Here is a 22,318-nt window from a genome sequence, read left to right as displayed (position 1 = left end):
CTGACAGGGGCCACATACCCAAACTCACCCGCAGCATGTCAATTTCTGTGGCAGACACGCTATTCTCCGCTGCAGATTTTGACTGATTGAAATGTCATTATATGCGGTGGATTCACATGTCCGACAACAAAAGTGCGGCATTAGAACCCTGTGTTTGGGCGCAGCACAAATACACTGAGTCCAAATCGCTGCTTCTTGCTGTTCGTGGGAACGTAGAGGCTAACGAAACAGCTGTGAGCTGTTAATAATGGCCAGGGACCATGTTTGCCTAATGGCACCTTCCTAGGCTAAAAATAGCAGCTCACAGCTGCCGCATAAATTACGTGAATAGAAATGGTAATGAAGATTGGGTGAATGGACTAGCTGACACCTAGCTCTTTTGTTTGGTGGTGAGAAGGTGTCAATCAGACCCTTTCATGGCCAAACCTAATTAAAGTAAAGAGTTAAATAAACACACAGACAAGAGAGCAAACACTTTATTTGAAATACAACATTTAATCATTTAAATTTACCAATATACTCACCCCAGTTCTGACAGTAATCCAAGCGTTTAAGCAATGTCCCACCAAATAACTTTATTTAGCTCCAAAAAGCATTCATGGATGTACAAAAACGTTTAAAAAAACGCTTGAAAAAAACTGCATCAAAATCCGCGTCAAAATCGCAGCAAAGCCGAGCTGTTTTTCCGCAGCGTTTTTCCTGCCAAGGAGATGCAGAAACGCTCAGGAAAATTCTGCTTCAAATCCTGATTGTGCGCACATAGCCTTAGAATTTCAAAGCAGTCAGAGTAGCATGGTGGGTGGGCAGCACATCTCCTGCAGTACCCATGGGGTCTCCAGTTGACCTTGAGGCTGGATGGGCAGGCATTTTTAGAAACTGAATGTTCAGAAATGTTTTGATGGTATAATATCATCCAATAGTTTCGATAGTCTGACATGCTCCTGACATTCCGGATTAATGATTTTTAACGGATTTAGGGCACTATAAAACATTTAATAGGGTAAGCAGTTGCACATCTGGTTGCTGGGATGCTTTTAGTCTGGAACAAATGATAATTTTTTACATTTCCTTTTTTTTCCCTTATATTTTGCATTTTCCCACTTTTGACATGGTCAAACTGTTATGAGTAAGAACACAACATTATGGGGTTTTCCACAACATCAATATTAATGATGTATCCTGAGGATAGGTCATCAATATCAGATTGGTGGGGGCATCCCCAGTGATCAGCTGCTAGCATCAATGGCAGTGGGTCATGTGGATAGTGCACAGTCCGATTCACCACTGCTCCATCACACTCTTTAGGGTTTGCTCCTGGGCACTTCATTCAATAGAATAGATCTGATAACAGTACAGTGGCACTGAGCAGTGGTGCTCCAATCTTCACACTGCTTACATCAGGCCACCGCTGCTGGAGAAGATAACAGCTGATCTGCGGAAGTGCGCTGGGTGTCAGCTCCCCACAGATCTGATATGAATGACCTATCCTAAGTAGGTCATCACTATCAGTGTAATCAAAAGCTCTTTAAGACACCTATACACATTAAATCAGGGGTCCTCAAACTACGGAGGATTTTTATCCGGCCCGCCGGGCTGTGGGCGGAGGAGAGCGGTGTCAGCACCCGCTCCCTCCCGCTTACTCAGGGCCCCGGAAGCCGGATACTTACCTCTCCCTGTGCCACTGCAGATCCGCTGTCTTCCTGCTCTGCGCTCCCTGTGACGTCTCAGGTCAGAGGGTGCGGTGACGTCTTTCCACCGTGCCCTCCCCTGAGCCATCACAAGCAGCGCAGAGCGGGACGACGCTGGAGTCCGGACCCGAGCAGCGGCTGCAGGTGAGAAGTGAGGTTTTTGTTTGTTTTTTTTAATGTATGGAGGCATGGGGCATAATATTAGGGGTGACATCCTGCATGGGGCATTATATGGGGGAGTGACATGCTGCATGGGGCATTATAAAGAGAGGGGGGTGATATCCTGCATGGTGCATTATAACGACAGGGGAGTGATATCCTGCATGGGGCATTATATGGGGGGGGTGACATTCTGAATGGGGCATTATAACGACAGGGGAGTGATATCTTGCATGGGGCATTATATGGGGGGTGACATCCTGAATGGGGCATTATATGGGGGGGTGACATGCTGCATGGGGCATTATATGGGGGGGTGACATCCAGCATGGGGCATTATATGGAGGGGTGACATCCTGCATGGGGCATTATATGGGGGGTGACATCCTGCATGGGGCATTATAAAGACAGGGGAGTGATATCTTGCATGGGGCATTATATTAGGGGTGACATCCTGCATGGGGCATTATATGGGGGAGTGACATCCTGAATGGGGCATTATAAAGACAGAGGAGTGATATCTTGCATGGGGCATAATATTAGGGGCGACATCCTGCATGGGGCATTATATGGGGGAGTGACATGCTGCATAGGGCATTATAAAGAGAGGGGGGTGATATCCTGCATGGTGCATTATAACGACAGGGGAGTGATATCCTGCATGGGGCATTATATGGGGGGGGGGTGACATCCTGAATGGGGCATTATAAAGAGAGGGGAGTGATATCCTGCATGGGCATTATATGGGGGGTGACATCCAGCATGGGGCATTATATGGGGGGGTGACATCCTGAATGGGGCATTATAAAGACAGGGGAGTGATATCCTGCATGGGGCATTATATGGGGGGGTGACATCCTGCATGGGGCATTATATGGGGGGTGACATCCTGCATGGGGCATTATAAAGACAGGGGAGTGATATCTTGCATGGGGCATTATACGGTGGGAGAAAGGGACATCCTGCATGGGGCATTATATGGGGGGTGACATCCTGCATGGGGCATTATAAGGGGGGAACAGCCTGCATGGGGCATTATAAGGGGGGAGCAGCCTGCATAGGGCATTATAAGGGGGAAACAGCCTGCCTATTGAGGACCTATGCTGCCTATTGGGGACATTTACCTGCCTATTGGGGACCTATGCTGCCTATTGGGGACATTTACCTGCCTATTGAGGACCTATGCTGCCTATTGGGGACATTTACCTGCCTATTGGGGATATTTACCTGCCTTTTGGGGACCTATGCTGCCTATTGAAATACCGGTTGATTTAACTTTACTTGTTCTTCATTTTAAATATTGTATTTGTTCCTGTATTTTTTTTTACTTCAAAATAAGATATGTGCAGTGTGCATAGGAATTTGTTCATAGTTTTTTTTTTTAAATTATATTCCGGCCCTCCAATGGTCTGAGGGACAGTGAACTGGCCCCCTGTTTAAAAAGTTTGAGGACCCCTGCATTAAATGGATTGTCCCTTGTCAACAACCCTTTGTCCATAGGCTCAGTTATGTGTAAAAAAACAATCTGAACTTGCTTCTGTGAGAGGTGGCATCAGGTTAAAAACTTATCCTCATAAAGAACATAAAGAACAGTCTATGAGAAAGCTGCATAGGGATATTTCTGTTTGATGGGGGGTGTGAAGATCAATCAGTGTGAGGGAATGGGAAGCAGTCTATGAGAGCGAGGGAGCATAGAGAGACATCCATGAGGAAAGGAGAGCATGCAGAGTAAACTGTGTGAGAAAGGGACCGTGAGTATAAGGGGCATGGAGAGCAGTCTGCAAGATATGGGAGCATTCTGTGTGACAGATGGGACTCGGAAGCATGGGGAGCAGTCTGCGTGACAGATGAGACTTGGAGCTTGGGAAGCAGTCTGACAGATGGGACTCGGAAGCATGGGGAGCAGTCTGTGTGACAGATGGGACTAGGAGCATGGGGAGCAGTCTGTGTGACAGATGGGACTAGGAAAATGGGGAGCAGTCTGTGTGACAGATGGGACTGGGAACATGGGGAGCAGTCTGTGTGACAGATGGGACTGGAAACATGGGGAGCAGTCTGTGTGACAGATGAGACGGGGTGCATGGGGAGCAGTCTGTGTGACAGGTGGGACTGGGAGCATGGGAAGCAATCTGTGTGGCAGATGGCACTGGGAACATGGGGAGCAGTCTGTGTGACAGATGGGACTGGGAGCATGGGGAGCAGTCTGTGTGACAGATGGGACTGGGAGCATGGGGAGCAGTCTGTGCGACATATGTGACTGGGAGCATGGAGAGCAGTCTGTGTGACAGATGAGACAGGGAGCATGGGGAGCAGTCTGTGTTACAGGTGGGACTGGGAGTATGGGAAGCAATCTGTGTGACAGATGGTACTGGGAACATGGGGAGCAGTCTGTGTGACAGATGGGACTGGGAGCATGGGGAGCAGTCTGTGTGACAGATGGGACTGGGAGCATGGGGAGCAGTCTGTGACAGATGGGACTGGGAGCATGGAGAGCAGCCTATATGACAGATGGGACTGGGATCAAGGGGAGCAGTCTGTGTGACAGATGGGACTGGGAGCATGGGGAGCAGTCTGTGTGACAGATGGGACTGGGAGCATGGGAAGCATTCTGTGCAACAGATGGGACTGGGAGCATGAGGAGCAGTTTGTGTGATAGATGGAAGCATGGGGAGCAGTCTGTGTGACAGATGGGGCTAGGAGCATGGGGAGCTGTCTGTGTGACAGATGGGACTGGGAGCATGGCAAGCAGTCTGTGTGACAGATGGGACTGGGAGCATGGGGAGAGCATTCTGTGTGACAGATGAGACTGGGAACATGGGGAGGAGTCTGTGTGACAGATGGGACTGGGAGCATGGAGAGCAGTCTGTGTGACAGATGGGAATGGGAGCATGGGGAGCAGTCTGTGTGACAGATGGGACTGGGAGCATGGGGAGCAGTCTGTGTGACAGATGGGACTGGGAGCATGGGAGGCAGCCTATGTGATAGATGGGACTGGGAGCATGGGGAGCGGTCTGTGTGACAGATGGGACTGGGAGCATGGGGAGCAGTCTGTGTGACAGATGGGACTGGGAGCATGGGGAGAAGCCTATGTGACAGATGGGACTGGAAGCATGGGGAGAATTCTGTGCGACAGATGGGATTGGAGCATGGGGAGCAGTCTGTGTGACAGATGGGACTGGGAGCATGGGGAGCAGTCTGTGTGACAGATGGGACTGGGAGCATGGGGAGGAGTCTGTGTGACAGATGGGACTGGGAGTGTTGCACCCCCGGTGGGGCCTTACTGTCTGGGGCAGTATATATGTATATCACGGTGGCTGGCCCAGGGCGGACAGTGCACCAAAAAAGGGGGGTTAATAATATGAAAATAAAAGTTCGTGACGCCACCTGTGGATTCTGGTAAGAGGTTACCAGCGCTGCGACAGTCGACTGACGCTAATGTTAGGGGCAGCTTTGATGGGACGGCTCCCCACAGGTGGAGCAGGCCTCAGGGAAGTGTAGAATGAATGGAGGTGGGTGCGCTGGGCATTGTGGTGCTGGTAGGGAACGATGGCGCAGCCGGAGTAACGGACAGAGACAGGGGGTTTTGCTTCGTTACCTTTACTGGTACAGCTGGTAGATATGGTCCAGGGTACTCTAGGTGAAGGGTGCACTTTTGGACTTCTCCCCAGTGGCGGGTATAAGGCCTCCTGTTCTGTGTCTGTCTCTGTGTAAGCTCCTGGCCAGCCTACAACTGTGCCTAGCTTATGTGTCTTGCTTTTTCTACTCCACCTGTTGCTCTGAAGTAGGACCTCTGGTTGGTAACCACTTTCCCTGGACGTCGGGGCCTTCGTGGTACCTGGTCCTGTGAGTCTAGCTTCAGGTCTGCCAGGGACTTGTAGTCCTCCTGGGATTCCGGTTAACCCTACTGGGTGTGAAGGGTCCCTTTAGGCTCGAACCCAGTGTCCTTTAAATATACTGGGGTGAGCCTGGTATGCTCCTCGGCCCCCTTTATCACTCCTTCTCTCCTCGCCGTCGGCCACGCTCGGGGCCTTCACTACAAGGCAACTGGTGTACTGCGTCTTCACCGCTCTCTGAGCGTCGGCACGCTCTCTGTCTGGCTTCAGAGCTGCTGGAGGCCTAGCTTGCCTCTAACAGCAGCCTGTGTGCTGCTCACAGTCTGAGCACACTGCAACACTATTCTCCAACTAATCCCAGACTAAAAACTCCAATCTGAGCTGCCTGGCTCCACCTTCCCTTTATATATCCCTATCAGGGCTCCCTCTGCTGGTATGAGGTGGAAGGTGGAGGTGTTTGCATGTAGTGAGGGCCTCTTGTGGAGAAATCCAGCCATGCAACCTTCTGGGTTCTGTGGCACCAAGCGCAGCAGGGCGCCACAGGAGCATGGAGAGCAGTCTGTGTGACAGATGGGACTGGGAGCATGGGGAGCAGTCTGTGTGACAGATGAGACTGGGAACATGGGGAGGAGTCTGTGTGACACATGGGACTGGGAGCATGGAGAGCAGTCGGTGTGACAGATGGGACTGGGAGCATGGGGAGCAGTCTGTGTGACAGATGGGGCTAGCAGCATGGGGAGCAGTCTGTGTGACAGATGGGACTGGGAGCATGGGGAGCAGCCTATGTGACAGATGGGACTGGGAGCATGGGGAGCAGTCTGTATGACAGGTGGGACTGGGAGCATGGGGAGCAGTCTGTGTGACAGATGTGACTGGGAGCATGGGGAGCAGTCTGTGTGACAGATGAGACTGGGAGCAAAGGGAGCAGCCTATGTGACAGATGGGACTTGGAGCATGGGGAGCAGTCTGTGTGACAGATGGGACTGGGAGCATGGGGAGCAGCCTATGTGACAGATGGGACTGGGAGCATGGGGAGCAGTCTGTGTGACAGATAGGACTGAGAGCATGGGGAGCAGTCTGCGTGACAGATGGGACTGGGAGCATGGGGAACATTCTGTGCGACAGATGGGATTGGAGCATGGGGAGCAGTCTGTGTGACAGATGGGACTGGGAGCATGGGGAGCATTCTGTGCGACAGATGGGATTGGAGCATGGGGAGCAGTCTGTGTGACAGATGGGACTAGGAGCATGGAGAGCAGTCTGTGTGACAGATGGGACTGGGAGCATGGGAAGCAGTCAGTGTGAGAGATGGGACTCAGAAGCATGGGGAGCAGTCTGTGTGACAGATGGGACTAGGAGCATGGGGAGCAGTCTGTGTGACAGATAGGACTAGGAAAATGGGGAGCAGTCTGTGTGACAGATGGGACAGGGAACATGGGGAGCAGTCTGTGTGACAGATGGGACGGGGAACATGGGGAGCAGTTTGTGTGACAGATGAGACGGGGAGCATGGGGAGCAGTCTGTGTGACAGGTGGGACTGGGAGCATGGGAAGCAATCTGTGTGGCAGATGGGACTGGGAACATGGGGAGCAGTCTGTGTGACAGATGGGACTGGGAGCATGGGGAGCAGTCTGTGTGACAGATGGGACTGGGAGCATGGGGAGCAGTCTGTGCGACAGATGTGACTGGGAGCCTGGAGAGCAGTCTGTGTGACAGATGAGACAAGGAGCATGGGGAGCAGTCTGTGTTACAGGTGGGACTGGGAGTATGGGAAGCAATCTGTGTGACAGATGGTACTGGGAACATGGGGAGCAGTCTGTGACAGATGGGACTGGGAGCATGGAGAGCAGCCTATATGACAGATGGGACTGGGAGCATGGGGAGCAGTCTGACAGATGGGACTGGGAGCATGGGGAGCAGTCTGTGTGACAGATTGGACTGGGAGCATGGGGAGCAGTCTGTTTGACAGATGGGACTGGGAGCATGGGAAGCATTCTGTGCAACAGATGGGACTGGGAGCATGAGGAGCAGTTTGTGTGATAGATGGAAGCATGGGGAGCAGTCTGTGTGACAGATGGGGCTAGGAGCATGGGGAGCTGTCTGTGTGACAGATGGGACTGGGAGCATGGCAAGCAGTCTGTGTGACAGATGGGACTGGGAGCATGGGGAGAGCATTCTGTGTGACAGATGAGACTGGGAACATGGGGAGGAGTCTGTGTGACAGATGGGACTGGGAGCATGGAGAGCAGTCTGTGTGACAGATGGGACTGGGAGCAGGGGGAGCAGTCTGTGTGACAGATGGGACTGGGAGCATGGGGAGCAGTCTGTGTGACAGATGGGACTGGGAGCATGGGAGGCAGCCTATGTGATAGATGGGACTGGGAGCATGGGGAGCGGTCTGTGTGACAGATGGGACTGGGAGCATGGGGAGCAGTCTGTGTGACAGATGAGACTGGGAACATGGGGAGGAGTCTGTGTGACACATGGGACTGGGAGCATGGAGAGCAGTCGGTGTGACAATGGGGAGCAGTCTGTGTGACAGATGAGACTGGGAGCATGGGGAGCAGCCTATGTGACAGATGGGACTGGGAGCATGGGGAGCAGTCTGTGTGACAGATGGGACTGGGAGCATGGGGAGCAGTCTGTGTGACAGATGGGACTGGGAGCATGGGGAGCAGCCTATGTGACAGATGGGACTGGGAGCATGGGGAGCAGTCTGTGTGACAGATAGGACTGGGAGCATGGGGAACATTCTGTGCGACAGATGGGATTGGAGCATGGGGAGCAGTCTGTGTGACAGATGGGATTGGAGCATGGGGAGTAGTCTGTGTGACAGATGGGATTGGAGCATGGGGAGCAACTCATCCAGCAAAAATCAAGCCCTCACACTGCTCCATTGATAATATAAAGTAAATAAGTTATGTCCCTGACTAAGGCGACACAAAAATATGATTGTTCTATAAGTGTTTTTAGAATTGGAAAAGTAGGAAACATAGCTAAAAAAGATAAATTAGGTATCGCTGCAATCATTCCGACCCACAGAAAAAAAGTTAACATGTCCCGTATTCTCCATGACGAACACTAAAAACAACCCCCTCCCCCCACAAAAAAAACAATTGTGAGAGCAGAATTTTTTTCACTCATATAAAAAAATAATAAAAGCTATACAATATAATGTATGTGCCACTTGAAAATACAACTGATACAGAAAAGAACAAATCCTCATTCATACGCCTATGTTAGCGGAAATAAAATAAAATAACAATATTGGCAAGATTAAAAAATTAAAAATCGCTAAGTCATGAAGGCTAAAATTAGATTTGTCTTTAAGTGGAGAAATTCTGCATTCTTAAGAAAAAAATTACTTCGCATTTAGTGATGGATAAAGGCAGAACAACAGAACTGTGCTGGAAACGTGTCATCCATGAAAAATCCAGGACTTTCCAGGGTCAGAGGGTTCCAGGCACATCTGGGAGACCCCCGGACAGAGGGCAATCACTGGCACTTGTCAGCCTTGATGTGGCACTGTAGGGAGCACACTGGGGGTTGCTCTCATTGAGCTCCACATCACCTGGGCAGCGGACGTTGGTGGCCTGTGCCCGCTGCCCACCCGCCTTCAGCTGGTGACAGGCTGCTCCTGACATTTGCAGATCAGCTGTGCTGCCTCCACCTCTGTCCCTCCCTCAGCAGGGCAGCCTGGAGTGGAGGCTGGATTCCCTCCAGATCTGAGAGCAGCAGCTCCAGGGAGCACTCTCCTCCAGCTCTCAGCTCCCAGCTGCCTGCACCGACCCCTGGAAGGAGAAGCCGGAGCCCGGTAAGTGCTCTGCACCCTCTCTCCCTGCTGCCTGTGCCAGCCTCTGCATGTTCTGTGCCAGTCATACTTCCCGCTTTCCTTCTGCACAATGCTGTGTATAGTATTCTGTAGCCTGATTTAGCAGAGCTGAGTGTGTGCTGCATTAGAAGTACCTTGTGATTGCTGTGTGACTTGTGATTTCCTGCAGTCCCATGTAAAAAAAAATCACACTGTAAGTCGCATGCATGTAACGGATGAGGTATAGCGACAAAGTCAGCTCTGCTACATTGCAAATAGGGGTTTATAGGTTGTTCCAGTCTTCCCCAGTACTAATGATTGTGAAATTCTGTAAGATGCAATAGGCTGTGGTGTGGCAGGGGGAGAGTTAAAGGCATATATTGTATACGTTACTGATGTTAACATTATGATAGATAAAGGATATAATAGAAGCAGAGAGTTGGTACAAGGTGTAAAGGAAACCAGAGAATTAAAGGGGCTTTCCAGGCGAACACTCAGACATGACAATCAGACTTGTCATAAACCACATAAACCAGTTTCTCAATGCCATGAATTCAGGTGGGCATGAATAATTTTTGAAATATGCTTTCCAATCATTTTTTTAGACTGGTAACCCCGTAGTTATCAACCTGACCCAGTCCTATCAAGTGGCACCACAGTAAGCCGTACTCCTTTCCAGAATGTCCCCTCCATAGAGTTGTTTTCTTTAGAATACTTCTCTTCTTCACACCTTTATCCTTTACATATGGGCGCTCTAGCCCGTACCCCTTTTTTCCTGCTGGTTGTGGGAGAGAATGAGTTAAGTAATGGATACAATGATATTCTTTTTCATATGGTTTGAATTGATGTACTGTAAAGGCAGTTTGTGTTAAAGAGTAGAATGGGGGCATTGATCCCGCGCTGGAATTCCCATTTGGTCTACCTATGTTTACAGTACACTGCTTCCCTAACATTGCACAAGCTCAGGTTACTGGTCCTAGAGATATTATACCAAGTTAACCTCTTACTGGCACAGTACTGGATCACCTGGATCTCTTCACAGTAGAAAAAATAGAGCACCTGCATAATAAGTTCCTACAGCAACCTGTACAGTCACAGAGGGCAATTCAGTTGGAAAAGACAATTTGTATTATGGGGAGTAGCAGTTTTATTTTGCTGTGAGTTGAACAACTTTTTCAATTTATACTACTTTTAGATAGTCTAGAGAACGGCAGAAAATACAAACAAATGACAAATTGTTACAAATGTACAAAAACGGCTCAACTCACAACTTGGTGTACACACTTCTCTTCCTACAGTCATACCTGTAAGTTTATAAGAAGTTTGGCACAACCATTATAAGTTGTTACTTGTCTATCAAATGTCAAAAAAGGGAATGTGTCATCACAAAATGACCTCTTGTTTAAATCATTTAAGTTTTTGTGTTGCATAATTTTTAATATTTTTTCCATATCATGGTCTTTAATAAAATCAAGATCACAATAGCCCCCAGGGATTTTTTTAGACTCATACTTCCTTTCCTGTCAAGAAGAGTTTTCAGTAGACTCATTTTCATCAGAGGCAGGATTACACTTACAGATAACACCTCTATACACAGCTAACAATGGATCCACCAATCCCAATAGGTGATGTTACTGCTGACCCTGCTCACCCTTCCTTCACAATGATATTAGCACACACTTATTAAACACTTGAAAAAAAGATAAGATCAGAGACTGTTCAGTGCTGCTAATGTACATGTAGATATCATGAAACAACAGGACATTAGAGTCTAAAAAGCCCCAGTGGCCAGTGTGAAAATTGCAAGATTTCTTATTTTATTTTTAATAAATACTGTGATATGGAAAAATAATATACTGCCTTAAAAATACATTTAATACAATAACCTGATTTAAACAATAGATCTTTTCCGATGACAATTCCCTTTAAAAATGCATTCATAAATGTGTAATTTGCATTAAAGAAATGGTGCAAATGACAGATGACATAACTTCTCTGGTATATTTCGTTCAACTGACATGTCCTAGTGGAAAATGAGGCAATCATCTCTGACAGCCATTATACATCTAGTTAGCCACAGGAAAATTGTGATGGGGTTAGGCATAAAGGGGCACCTGTACTTCAACGTATTGAGGAGCTGAGTAACGAGGATCAGTTAGAATTGGTGTTATCAGTAATGGGTCAGTATTCATAGTTACAGTATGTTCAACAATTCAAGGGAATACAGTTCCACTTTGCAGTCACTTAAGGCTACATTCCCACGATGAGCTTTTGGTGAGTTTTTGACGCTGCACCCATTATTTCAATTATGCTATTTGCATTTTTTAATTGTGTTTTTGTGTGTGTTTTTTAACATATATTTTTATTGCGTTCGTCTCTTTTTGATGAGTCATGTTTTAAATAAAGCTTCTTTGTTTCTAATACTTCCTGGCTTGTTTTTGATATTTGGCTTTGACAAAACATTATTGATATATTTAGGTGAGGATTACATGCGTTTTTGATGCGCTGTCGCTGATTTTCGGCACTTAATGCATGTCTATGGGGAAAATCCACACCGAAAAACTTAGCGTACCCACAAGAGAACTTGAAATGCTGTGGATTTGAAACACACACCGCAGATCAGTAAAATAAAAGCACAGTGGGCACAAGATTTCTATAAATCTCAGCCACTTAGCTAGAACTGTAAGACGCTGCGTTTTTGCCGCAGCAAAAATATGCAGTGTCAAAAATGCACCAAAAACTCATCGTGGGAACATAGCCTAATAGTGTCCTGTTTGCTAAATCAGTAAATCAGCACAATGCTATTATCAGCTGTTTACTACTGGAAATGTCCTTTAGGAGACCTTTACTTGCCTCTGTCTGTGTATAGTAACCAGTAGCTCTCGGTGCGGCGAGTCTACGCATGCACGGTTTTACCATCCTCACTGCACAGGGCAAACATGCGCTGTCTAGACCGCTGTCATATTTCTGTGTATGCAAAAGAGTATCCACTGTAACCACCACTGAAAACATTTCTATAAAATGTAGCTCATAAATATTTAGCAAAACCATCAACGTGAGCAGTACAAGGGGAGGACAGAAGGTGCGTGCAGCGTTAAGGAGATGCAATGCGCTTCTGAGAACTGTAGTTTCTTAGAAGTCAAGTGGGCTGAGCTGCAGAACAGCCCAAAACTCACCGTGAAAAGCATTTCTAGAAATGAAGAACCTTTGTAAGATGACACACCATGAAGGAAATTATGTTTTTACCTGAATGAGGACCAAATCGCTCATTGTTAAAATATAACTTAAAGAAAACCTATCACGTGCAGATATGGGGTTAATCTGCAGGTTAATGGCGTCCTGAACCTGTCCGGTGCCAGCACTACGACCCCGCTGCCAGGAGAAAATGAACTTTATTCCCCTCAACAGAGTTCGGATTTCAGTCACGGGGGAGGCGCCTGCGCAGGTTCAGTAATCGCTCTGTGCATAGAGAGTGGTGGCTGTAACTGACTGACAGCCAGCACTGACTGACAGCCAGCTCTAACCTGCAGATTAACCCCATATCTGTAGGTGAATAATGTTTTTTCATGTGACAGGTTCCCGTTAAATAAATTGTCCAGTTAATACACCACACTCCTAAAATAAAAATGTGTTCATCCTTACCTTTACTCTTGGTTAATGGGAACCAAGGTGAGTGGAGTATGTGTTATAATAGTGTAGCAACTAACTCAGGAAAATAGGTAACACACTGAAAACTGAAACTGCCCCTCCCGGTTCCTGTACAGACTAGAGATCCTGACCCCGCTAGTGGTTCCAGCGTGAGCTGAGATAGCCCTAACCACAGTCTAGATGATGGCAACTCAGACCTATGCTGCCTGTAAGGTCGTGGAGCACTTAACGTTCCTACTAAAGAACTGGAGGGCAGAGCAGAGTGCAGATTACCTACAGAAGAGAAAGTGTGCTGAAATAGAAAGAGATCCAGAGTGAGTAAAACAAACCACGAAATATAAAATAAAGGATTAAGTACATACTGTTAGAGAATATGCCGCCTACTTCCTAAAAAGAAACAGAAGATAGGTTCAGGGTAAAGAACATAAACTGCAGAGAGGTAAACCCTAGCTGGTCTTTCACTGTCTGGCTTAAACTACAGCAGTATGGCTGGACATCCAAATGAGACTATCAACAGCAGGAAATACCAGCAGGGGGAAAGCTTATAAAGCCACACCCGAAAGGTGATAGGGCAGACAAATAAGTAAATGAAGAAACCTGTTACTCTACAAAGAATGAAGCAAAGATAACAGAAACTAAACAACCGGAGAAAAGATCTATCTGCTGTGGCTCGGCGGACAGAGAAGCCGACCACAAAGCACAAGCTCAAGGGTTCAAACCCAGACGCATGACAGTGTGATGACCAGCTAGGAAAAGAAAAACTCTTGAGTTGCTCATGATGTTTGTCAGAATAGTGGAAAAGGTTTTTTTCTTTAAAAATAAATGATCATCTAATGCTACTTATCTTTTGGATATAATAGGAAAGTATGGAAGTACACAACTGCACATTCACCTTTCTGCAACTTGTGGATATTATCGGTTATTTGTCAGAGGATGCTGCTGGTCCCTCTTTGCTGCAATCAATGGCTGACCATGTAAAAGCCTCTCAGAGAGCGGGATCCTAAGATAATGTATAACAAGTGTTGTCCTGCAAATCCTATCTGCCTGTATGCATCACATAGGGACTGCTTACTCCTGATCAAGTAATTTAACACCTTCATGGTACTCTATATATGGCAATTAGGGCTTCAGGGTCTAAGTGTTTAGCCTGAAATTTCCAGTGCCCCTAAAATTGGAATGTACTTCCGATTAGGAGCTGATGCATATTTGGTGTGCTTAAGTGTTATCAAAATGAGTCCAAGAGAGTTGGAATACTTATAGCATAGATTATTTTTCCAAAAGTCCGCTTAAAGATGAGAGTGGCAATCTGATTGGCCATTAGGTTGCCAACTACTACAGTTTGGCACTTGTTTTATCAAATCTTCCCCCAATGTCTTAAAACGCAAGTAATATTAGTACTTTGTGTAAAGTAGAAACAGCAATTCTACATTTAGAATGAATATTGATCCAGTTATATGTTTGTATGTATTCATAGACCAAACATATTGTATTGATTCTTACTATATGTGACGCATGATGCACATGACGTTCTTAAAGTTGTTTTACCTTTACTGCTATAGAACTCTGGGCATCATCATTCATGGTGGTGTATTAAAACACAAAACAGTGCAGTGATCTGATTTGTATTAATTTGAACCATAGAAGTAGAAGGGGGAAGAGAGATGAGAGGCAAAACAGCTGGGTTTATGTGTTTCCATGAAGTCTTAGTGACTATATGACAAAATTGTAGTAGTTCCAAAGATTTTGTAGTAGTTCCATAGATGCAAAAATTATTGTTGCAAAGTAGCAACTTCCTGTACTCAGATGCAAGAATATGTGGCCAAGAGCATAACTGGTTAACACCAGAAGAAGAGTTCTCTGTACAGTGTAAAGTTTCATTTTTGAGTAAAGATGTGCTTTAACTGCAGATGACTTTTGACCATAGAGCAGGACAATGTATAACTTGTTCTTCTGAGCACTGAGCTGCCACCTAAATTTCAGGCCCTGTAGGGCTTCCGGCACTGGCGCTAAAACAGGGATTCTACAAATACCAGAAACCAGAATAAAGATATATGTCATGTAGTGTTTGTATATTTGCTAGACGGATTAGCAAAGTCATCTCTGAAAGCACACGTTCTTCCCTGGTGGTGCCCTCAGAACATCACACTGCTTTGGGATAGAAGTATTCAAATAAGGGGATTTCTTTGACTTTGAACTCTTTCCTAAATGCCTTTTCGAGAAGCATTTCATTCATGGTGAGAGCAGAATTATTTGGTTGCAGAACAACATGTAGCTTATAGAACAATACAGCCACATTGTTACACTACTACCACTCCTGCTGAGTCAAGCACTACGGTATAGCTGTACAGAGGTCCATGCCTCTTGTAGATTGACAAATGTATATAAACAGTTATATGATTGATAAAGTATCTTGGATTTTAATATTAATTTTTCCTTAACCTAGGGCCTGATCTTAGGGTGGTCTGCATGTGCACGGTGGGAAGATCCCAGAATTGCGTCTGATCTGTGAATCCATCGTGTGGAAGAAATAAACAGAAATTGGATCAGGTTTTCCTGGGAGTTGACCGAGGCTTTGCCAGACATGGTAGGACATCTGAATTTGCAAGGGATGGAAGACAGTTTAAAGGACAAGAATCGGGAAGGGTTATTGGATAGTCCGGATTCTGGCCTCCCACCAAGCCCCAGTCCTCCTTTTTATTCTATCTCTCCTGGCATTACTGAGGGCAGAGCAGAGGGCAGCATTACACCAACACAATACCCGGGATATGCCTACAAGAAGGAGACCAGAGAGGGGAAAGTGGTACGTACTTTATTCTTGCTTTCCTAACTAAACTGTTTATTTGACTGCAGTTGCATTCCTCTATTCCAATATTCTAAGGATGCGTCTTGTGATAACTTGTTCATAGCTTTTCAGCTTGTATCTATTGTGTTTACACCCTATTAGAGCATGTTAATGATCGCAGGGTGGGGTGTAATGTACGCCATAGAATGCACTTGAGGTTTTAATGTAAAAAATAAGTGGTTTACTAATCTTTCAGTTTTTTCTTAATCGTAACTTCTTTCTGTAATGTACTAAAATAGTAATTCGGATGTTTCTGACCAAAATCTGTCTTCTTTTACTGCCATGCATATGCTGCTATTTCTTGTATTGATGAGAAACAGATTTGTATCTCTCGTATATTTGTCCAGGACATATGGACGGTGAGAAGAATGTCAGGAGCTTAGTGTTAATAGTTTGTAAATAATTACTGCGGCTAGGAAAAGTATTAAAGCTTATTTGTAGCCTGGCAAGTTTAGTACCAGGAAACATCAACACCTGTAGTAAAGAGTACACCCATAGATTGGAGCCACAGAAAAGGGAACCACATAAATAACTCAAAATAGAGATCCTGTCCTAGTGCTTCTTTAAATCAAAACATTTCCTTGGAACGCTTCCTTCCCGTTCTGCCTTTTGCAGGAGAGAAATATAACTGTCATTTGGGCTGATTTAAAGGGGTTTTCCCACGAGCAAAGTTAATTATAATCAACATTTTAATCAATAGATCTTGGAATAATAATACGTTCCACAATTGGATATGTTTAAAAAAAAATGTTCCTGTGCTGAGAATCTTATAAATGTGCCCCTGCTGTGTACTGTGTAATGGCTGTGTCTGACCATACAGGAACATGATCTGATCATATCACAGCTCCTGGGCAGGGGGGGAAGCCAAAGAGTGTACAGATATTACAGCCAGCATGGGATCACAGCTGAGTCTTTCTTTGAGGTAGAACATTGCTTATAAGCAGGTTGGGAAATCTTTTGCCTCAGAAAAAGAATCAGCTGTGATCGCATGCTGTAATGTCTGTATACTCTTTTGCATCCTCCCCTGCCCAGGAGATGTGGTATGATCAGACCATGTTCCTGCAGGGTCAGACACAGCCATTACACAGTACACAGCAGGGGCACATTTATAAGATTATCTCAGCACAGGAACTTTTTTTTTTAACACATCCAATTGTGGAAGTTATTATTCCAAGATCTATTAATTAAAATGTACTTTGTTTGTGGGAAAGGCCTTTTAATCCCATCTCTTTATATGCTAATATTGTGTTAAACAGGTTGTCTATGCATACAAAGTTGATGATATATCCTAGGATAGGTAATTAATATCAGAATGTTAGTTCTACACCCGTCACACCCAGCAATCAGCTGTTATAATCTCATGTGACTCAGTGATGTGTAAAATAGCAAACTGAGCTTTACTTACCCTTTGTGATTCCAAGGGTCCAATGCTGTCTCTCCGCAGCTGCCCCAATCTTTGTTGTTTGGCTGCACCCAATCATTAACGTAGCCAATCATTCAGCTTGTCACATCTACCGTATATCACTAGAGATGTTGAGCTTAGTGACTGGATGTAGTGCTATCAGCTTGATGTTACCGCTGCAGCCGATCAACAAAGCTCGGAGCAGCCGCGGGTAAGCAGCATTAGACCTGAGGAGAATAAGCACAGCTCAGTTAGTTACTTAACACATTGCTGAGTCTTTAATGTGTGCTGAGAACTACAGATCAGCTCCTACTCTCAGAGGTGTTTCATTTACACTTTTTCAGACGTATTCTTCTTTGTATTGGTAAAACGGAGTAAGCAGTAGACTGAGATGTTCCTCTTGACTTTATAATGTAGGGACTGAAACTGGAATTTCTCTAGACACATGGTTGCAATTAACTGTTTCATTACAGCAGTTATGGACTAGGTTGTCGGTACACCAGGTGCCCTCTCAAGGCCACATGGCTCCTCTGCTTTATCTTCTCTGTACTAGGTATGTCCTTCTCTTCAGAATCTGCCTGGCCCTCTCTCTTAATGGATATCACCTAAGTTCAGCCCGCTTGGGGATGCTGCAGGAAGTCGCTAGTTGCTGACACTTTACATAGCAGGTTCCCGGAGACTCTCTCCACTCTGCTCATATCATTGAGCTGTTTTCACTTTGTCACCTTTTTCCCTGCTGCTCCAATTCTCATACAGTGCACTGACTACACAATGGAGCCAAGCACATACTGTAGCTCTCCGCTCTTCTTCTGGTCCTTCCAAATCTCTTCACCGGGAAACAGCTCTCCAGTTAACCTCTTTAATAGGTGTTTGATGATTGATGTATGTTTAGTTTTACTGTATGTTCAGAGCGAGCATACAGACTGTGACACTATGCATTTCGTATTTTATTATCTGTCTTTTTGTTATAACTGATTATTATTTTCTGGCTGCTTTACCATTATATATGATGCTTTTAAACTAACATATTATGAATATGATAAATATTGACTTAACCCCTTCGCGACCTTGGGATTTTCCGTTTTTGCATTTTTGTTTTTTGCTCCCCTTGTTCCCAGAGCCATAGCGTTTTTATTTTTAAGGCAATATGGCCATTTGAGAGCTTATTTTTTGCGGGACAAGTTGTACTTTTAAACGCCATTACTAGTTTTACCATATCGTGTACTGGAAAACGGGAAAAAAAATCCAAGTGCAGTGAAATTGCAAAAAAAATGCAATTCCACAGTTGTTTTTTGTTTGTTTTTCTTTCCACATTCACTGGATGCTAAAACTGACCTGCCATTATTATTCTCCAGGTCATTACAAGTTTGTAGACACCAAATACGTATAGGTTCTTTTTTATTTAGGTGGTGAAAAAAAAATCCAAAGTTTGCTTAAAAAAAAAAAATGGTGCCATTTTCCAAGACCCATAGCGTCTCCATTTTTCGGGATCTGGGGCCGGGTGAGGGTTTATTTTTTGCGTGCCGGGCTTACGTTTTTATTTATACCATTTTGGCGTAGATCCGATGTTTTGATTGCCCGTTATTGCATTTTATTGAAATGTTGCTGCGACCAAAAAAACGTAATTCTTGCGTTTGGAATTTTTTTTCTCGTTACGCCGTTTACCGATCGGATTAATTCTTTTTTTATATTGATAGATCATGCGATTCTGAATGTGGCGATACCAAATATGTGTATGTGGGGTTTATTTTTTATTATTTTATTTTGAATGGGGCAAAAGGGGGGTGATTTAAACTTTTAGTTTTTTTTAGTTTTTTTTAATTTTTAAAAACTTTTTTTTAAAAACTTTTTGCATGCTTCTATAGTCTCCATAGGTGATGAGCCTCTATGTAATAGCAATGCTCCTGTGCTATGAGCGCCGACCACTAGGTGGCGCTCATAGCGAGCAGTACATGACAACCACTGGGGTCTGCTGCAGACCCAGGGTTGTCATGCCCACCCATCGGTGACCCGCGATCACGTGACGGGGTCACCGATGGGCACGGTGACGCGCTTGATGACGTGATGACGTAAGTGACATGATGACGTAAGTGACGCGCTTCCGGCGCGACGCTGTTAAATGCATTGACAGTGGCATTTAACATGTTAACAGACGCGGGTGGATCGCGATTCCACCCGCGGCTGTTGTGGGCACATGTCAGTTGTAAGAATCAGCTGACATGTGCCCGGTTCAGTGCGGGCTCACCGCCGGAGCCCGTACTGAATCGGGGGTGATGGCCTGGGGCGTGCTAATACGCCCTGGGCCATTAAGGGGTTAAAAAGTTGAGCAACTTTGCAAATACCTTACATTAATTAGCTTTTATATACCCAGAATTGATTATATTCCAGAGCTGCATTCACAATTCTACAGGCTTCAAACCTAAAATCTCCAACATTCATTGCTTGTTTGGTATCTGCACAGTTTGCTATGGCGATTTGCATTTTGAGAAGTGTAGCTTTCATACTGAGGAGTGTACAGTAATTTGACTTTACACAAGATAATGTGCTGTGGAAAACAATGATTATTAAGATGACGTAAAAATTAGAACACTCAACATACGAGCGCTTTGCTGATTCCTGGAGAGACAGGCCGATCACTGGGAATGAGTGCTTCCCTACAGTGTCCATTAGAATCACTTGTCAGAATCACTTGTCAGAATCACTTGTCAAAATTACTTGTCAAAATCACTTGTCAGAATCACTTGTCAAAATCACTTGTCAAAATCACTTGTAAGAATCACTTGTCAAAATCACTTGTCAGAATCACTTGTTAAAATCACTTGTCAGAATCATTCGTCAGAATCAGTTCTCAGATAGGGTATTTAGACTCAAAGTGACATCATTCTGATGTTTGATTTTGATATCTGATCATGTCCTAAAATGGACACTGTACTCCCCAATTTTTAGACTTACCACTGTAATCAGGGTCTCTCTCCCTACTTTAAGCTGATGGGGCAACAGAAATCTGACCACAGATCCTCTTTAAAGTAAGCGTAAAAGCTAAAAAGTACTTTAAGTCCAAGTTCATATTTTGACTTTTCTTGCTGCGATTCCGCTGCATTTGATTGAAAAATGAGCCTCTATGTTATATTAATGTAAATAAGATTTGTCACAATTTTGCATTTGGAAATCATACATGAGCTGCGTTAAAGGAAACGAATCAAATATATTCTGCACTTGTTTTTTATTTAATTTTCTAAATTGGGCAAGAGATATAAGAAGCGCTGTCTAATTCTGTTTCAATGATATTTTCAATATCTATTTATATTCAGGCTGAATTGCACATGGCTTTGAAGCAAACGTCTGTCCCTTACTGGTGTTAACCAGAATCGAGCAACTCAGGCATTTTAACTCATTTTCTGAATTTACAAATAAAGTAGTTAATGATGTCCATTAGCGGACCTTGTGCAGCCTCTACTGAACGCCTGGTTACTGTTAATATCTTACAGGCATCCATGAGGCACAAGATGAAAAGGAGATGGAGATTTAAGATGAGACACATGGGGAACGTTTATGTCTGAAATGTACGGTATCTGTATATCATACTCCTGTGTTGGCAGCAGAGTAGACTAGTGGAGAACTAGGTGAGGTGGTTGTTTAGTAGTCTAGTGTATATTGTATGCCTAAACATAAAGTTCATGACATACCATCAAGATGTGGTACAATTCCTCATAGCTTTATCTTTCTTTACATGTTGCAAATATTTTTTTTTACAAATTCTGAGTATTTGTAGTGTTAATATCTAAAATGATTAATAATAAATGGTTAAAATATTGCTAAATCGATGGAGAAAACATAGCATCTCTTCTAACTTTTTGGATAGTTAAAGAGGGACAGTTATGTTTCATTGCGTGAAAGATCCACTTATGGTTCACATGCTCGAGTGGTTTTTCATTTAAACGTAACCGCAGCGCCCACGCTTGATTGACTGTTTCTGTAACTCCCGTAGAAAGGGGAGTCCCAATCTTGGTGGCACATTTACAGTCACTCTCCACCTTGATGCCGCAGCTGGTGAATACCTCAACATTTGTATCGGGGATCGTAGGACCCATATTATCCACATTGGTGTGTAACCCACGGGTGGATGATTTGCCTCCAATGTTTGTGATGCAACCCCTTTAATTACAACCTATTTAGCATTTAAAAAAGAAAATATAAGAAGTGTGGAAATGCTGAAGGATTCAGGTTAACAGAAGCATTGTCCTACCAAGGTCTGTGTTATAATATTAATTTCATCCAATATATGAAATCATTCATAAAAAGGTATCATATTTATAATGCTGTAAGTGTCCATGTCATGCACATGACTATATTAACAAACATCTAAGGGATAATGTCTCTCCTTGTAGAGAGTGACATGCCTGACATGACAGTGTATGGAGACTTATAGGCCATGCAATGCTTCTCTGGGAAATTAAATATGCAAATTTCCTCTTCAGAGAGGAAGAAGGCTTGAACTCTAGTGCCACCTATTAGAAGTAGCAATCATAAACGTCAATATTGCCTCTTTAACGATCCTTGCCACATGACTTAGGATAAAGTCAAAGCAGATTCTCAATTTGCAGATATGTGTTTCAGGGTGTTGCCTCTCCTCAGTGCAAAGCATGAGATCTGATTTGACTGTATGATAGGCCTCTGAATGAGGTCTGAGGTGTAAGGTTTCTCCTTGTGGAGAGTGACATACCCGATATGCCAGTGTAGGTGGCATTAGAGTTCAAGGCCTTTTCCTCTCTGAAGAGGAAATTTGGTTATTTAATTTCCCAGAGGAACATTACATGGTCTATATGTCTCCTTACACTGGCATGTCAGGCATATCAGTCTCCACAAGGAGAGACGTTACCCATTAAACTTCAGTCAAAGGCCTCTCATACAGCTTAATTAGACCTCATGCTTCTT

General features: G+C 44.7%; 1 protein-coding gene across 1 annotated transcript in view; it reads left to right on the top strand.

The window, feature by feature from the left end:
• Nucleotides 1-9,262: 9,262 nt before the first annotated feature.
• RFLNA (refilin A) overlaps nucleotides 9,263-22,318 on the top strand; it is a 77,517-nt gene continuing 64,461 nt past the window's right edge. The window contains exons 1-2 of the mRNA XM_073676168.1: nucleotides 9,263-9,494; nucleotides 15,583-15,939. Coding sequence (XP_073532269.1) covers nucleotides 15,721-15,939 — 219 coding nt within the window. The 5' untranslated portion in view covers nucleotides 9,263-9,494; nucleotides 15,583-15,720. The remainder of the gene's footprint in view (nucleotides 9,495-15,582; nucleotides 15,940-22,318) is intronic.

Source organism: Phyllobates terribilis, unplaced genomic scaffold (assembly GCF_046119375.1).
Source record: "Phyllobates terribilis strain yellow unplaced genomic scaffold, ASM4611937v1 Scaffold_1__5_contigs__length_1240528914, whole genome shotgun sequence".
In the NCBI taxonomy this organism is placed as follows: domain Eukaryota; kingdom Metazoa; phylum Chordata; class Amphibia; order Anura; family Dendrobatidae; genus Phyllobates; species Phyllobates terribilis.
This window is presented reverse-complemented; position numbering and strand designations above follow the sequence as displayed.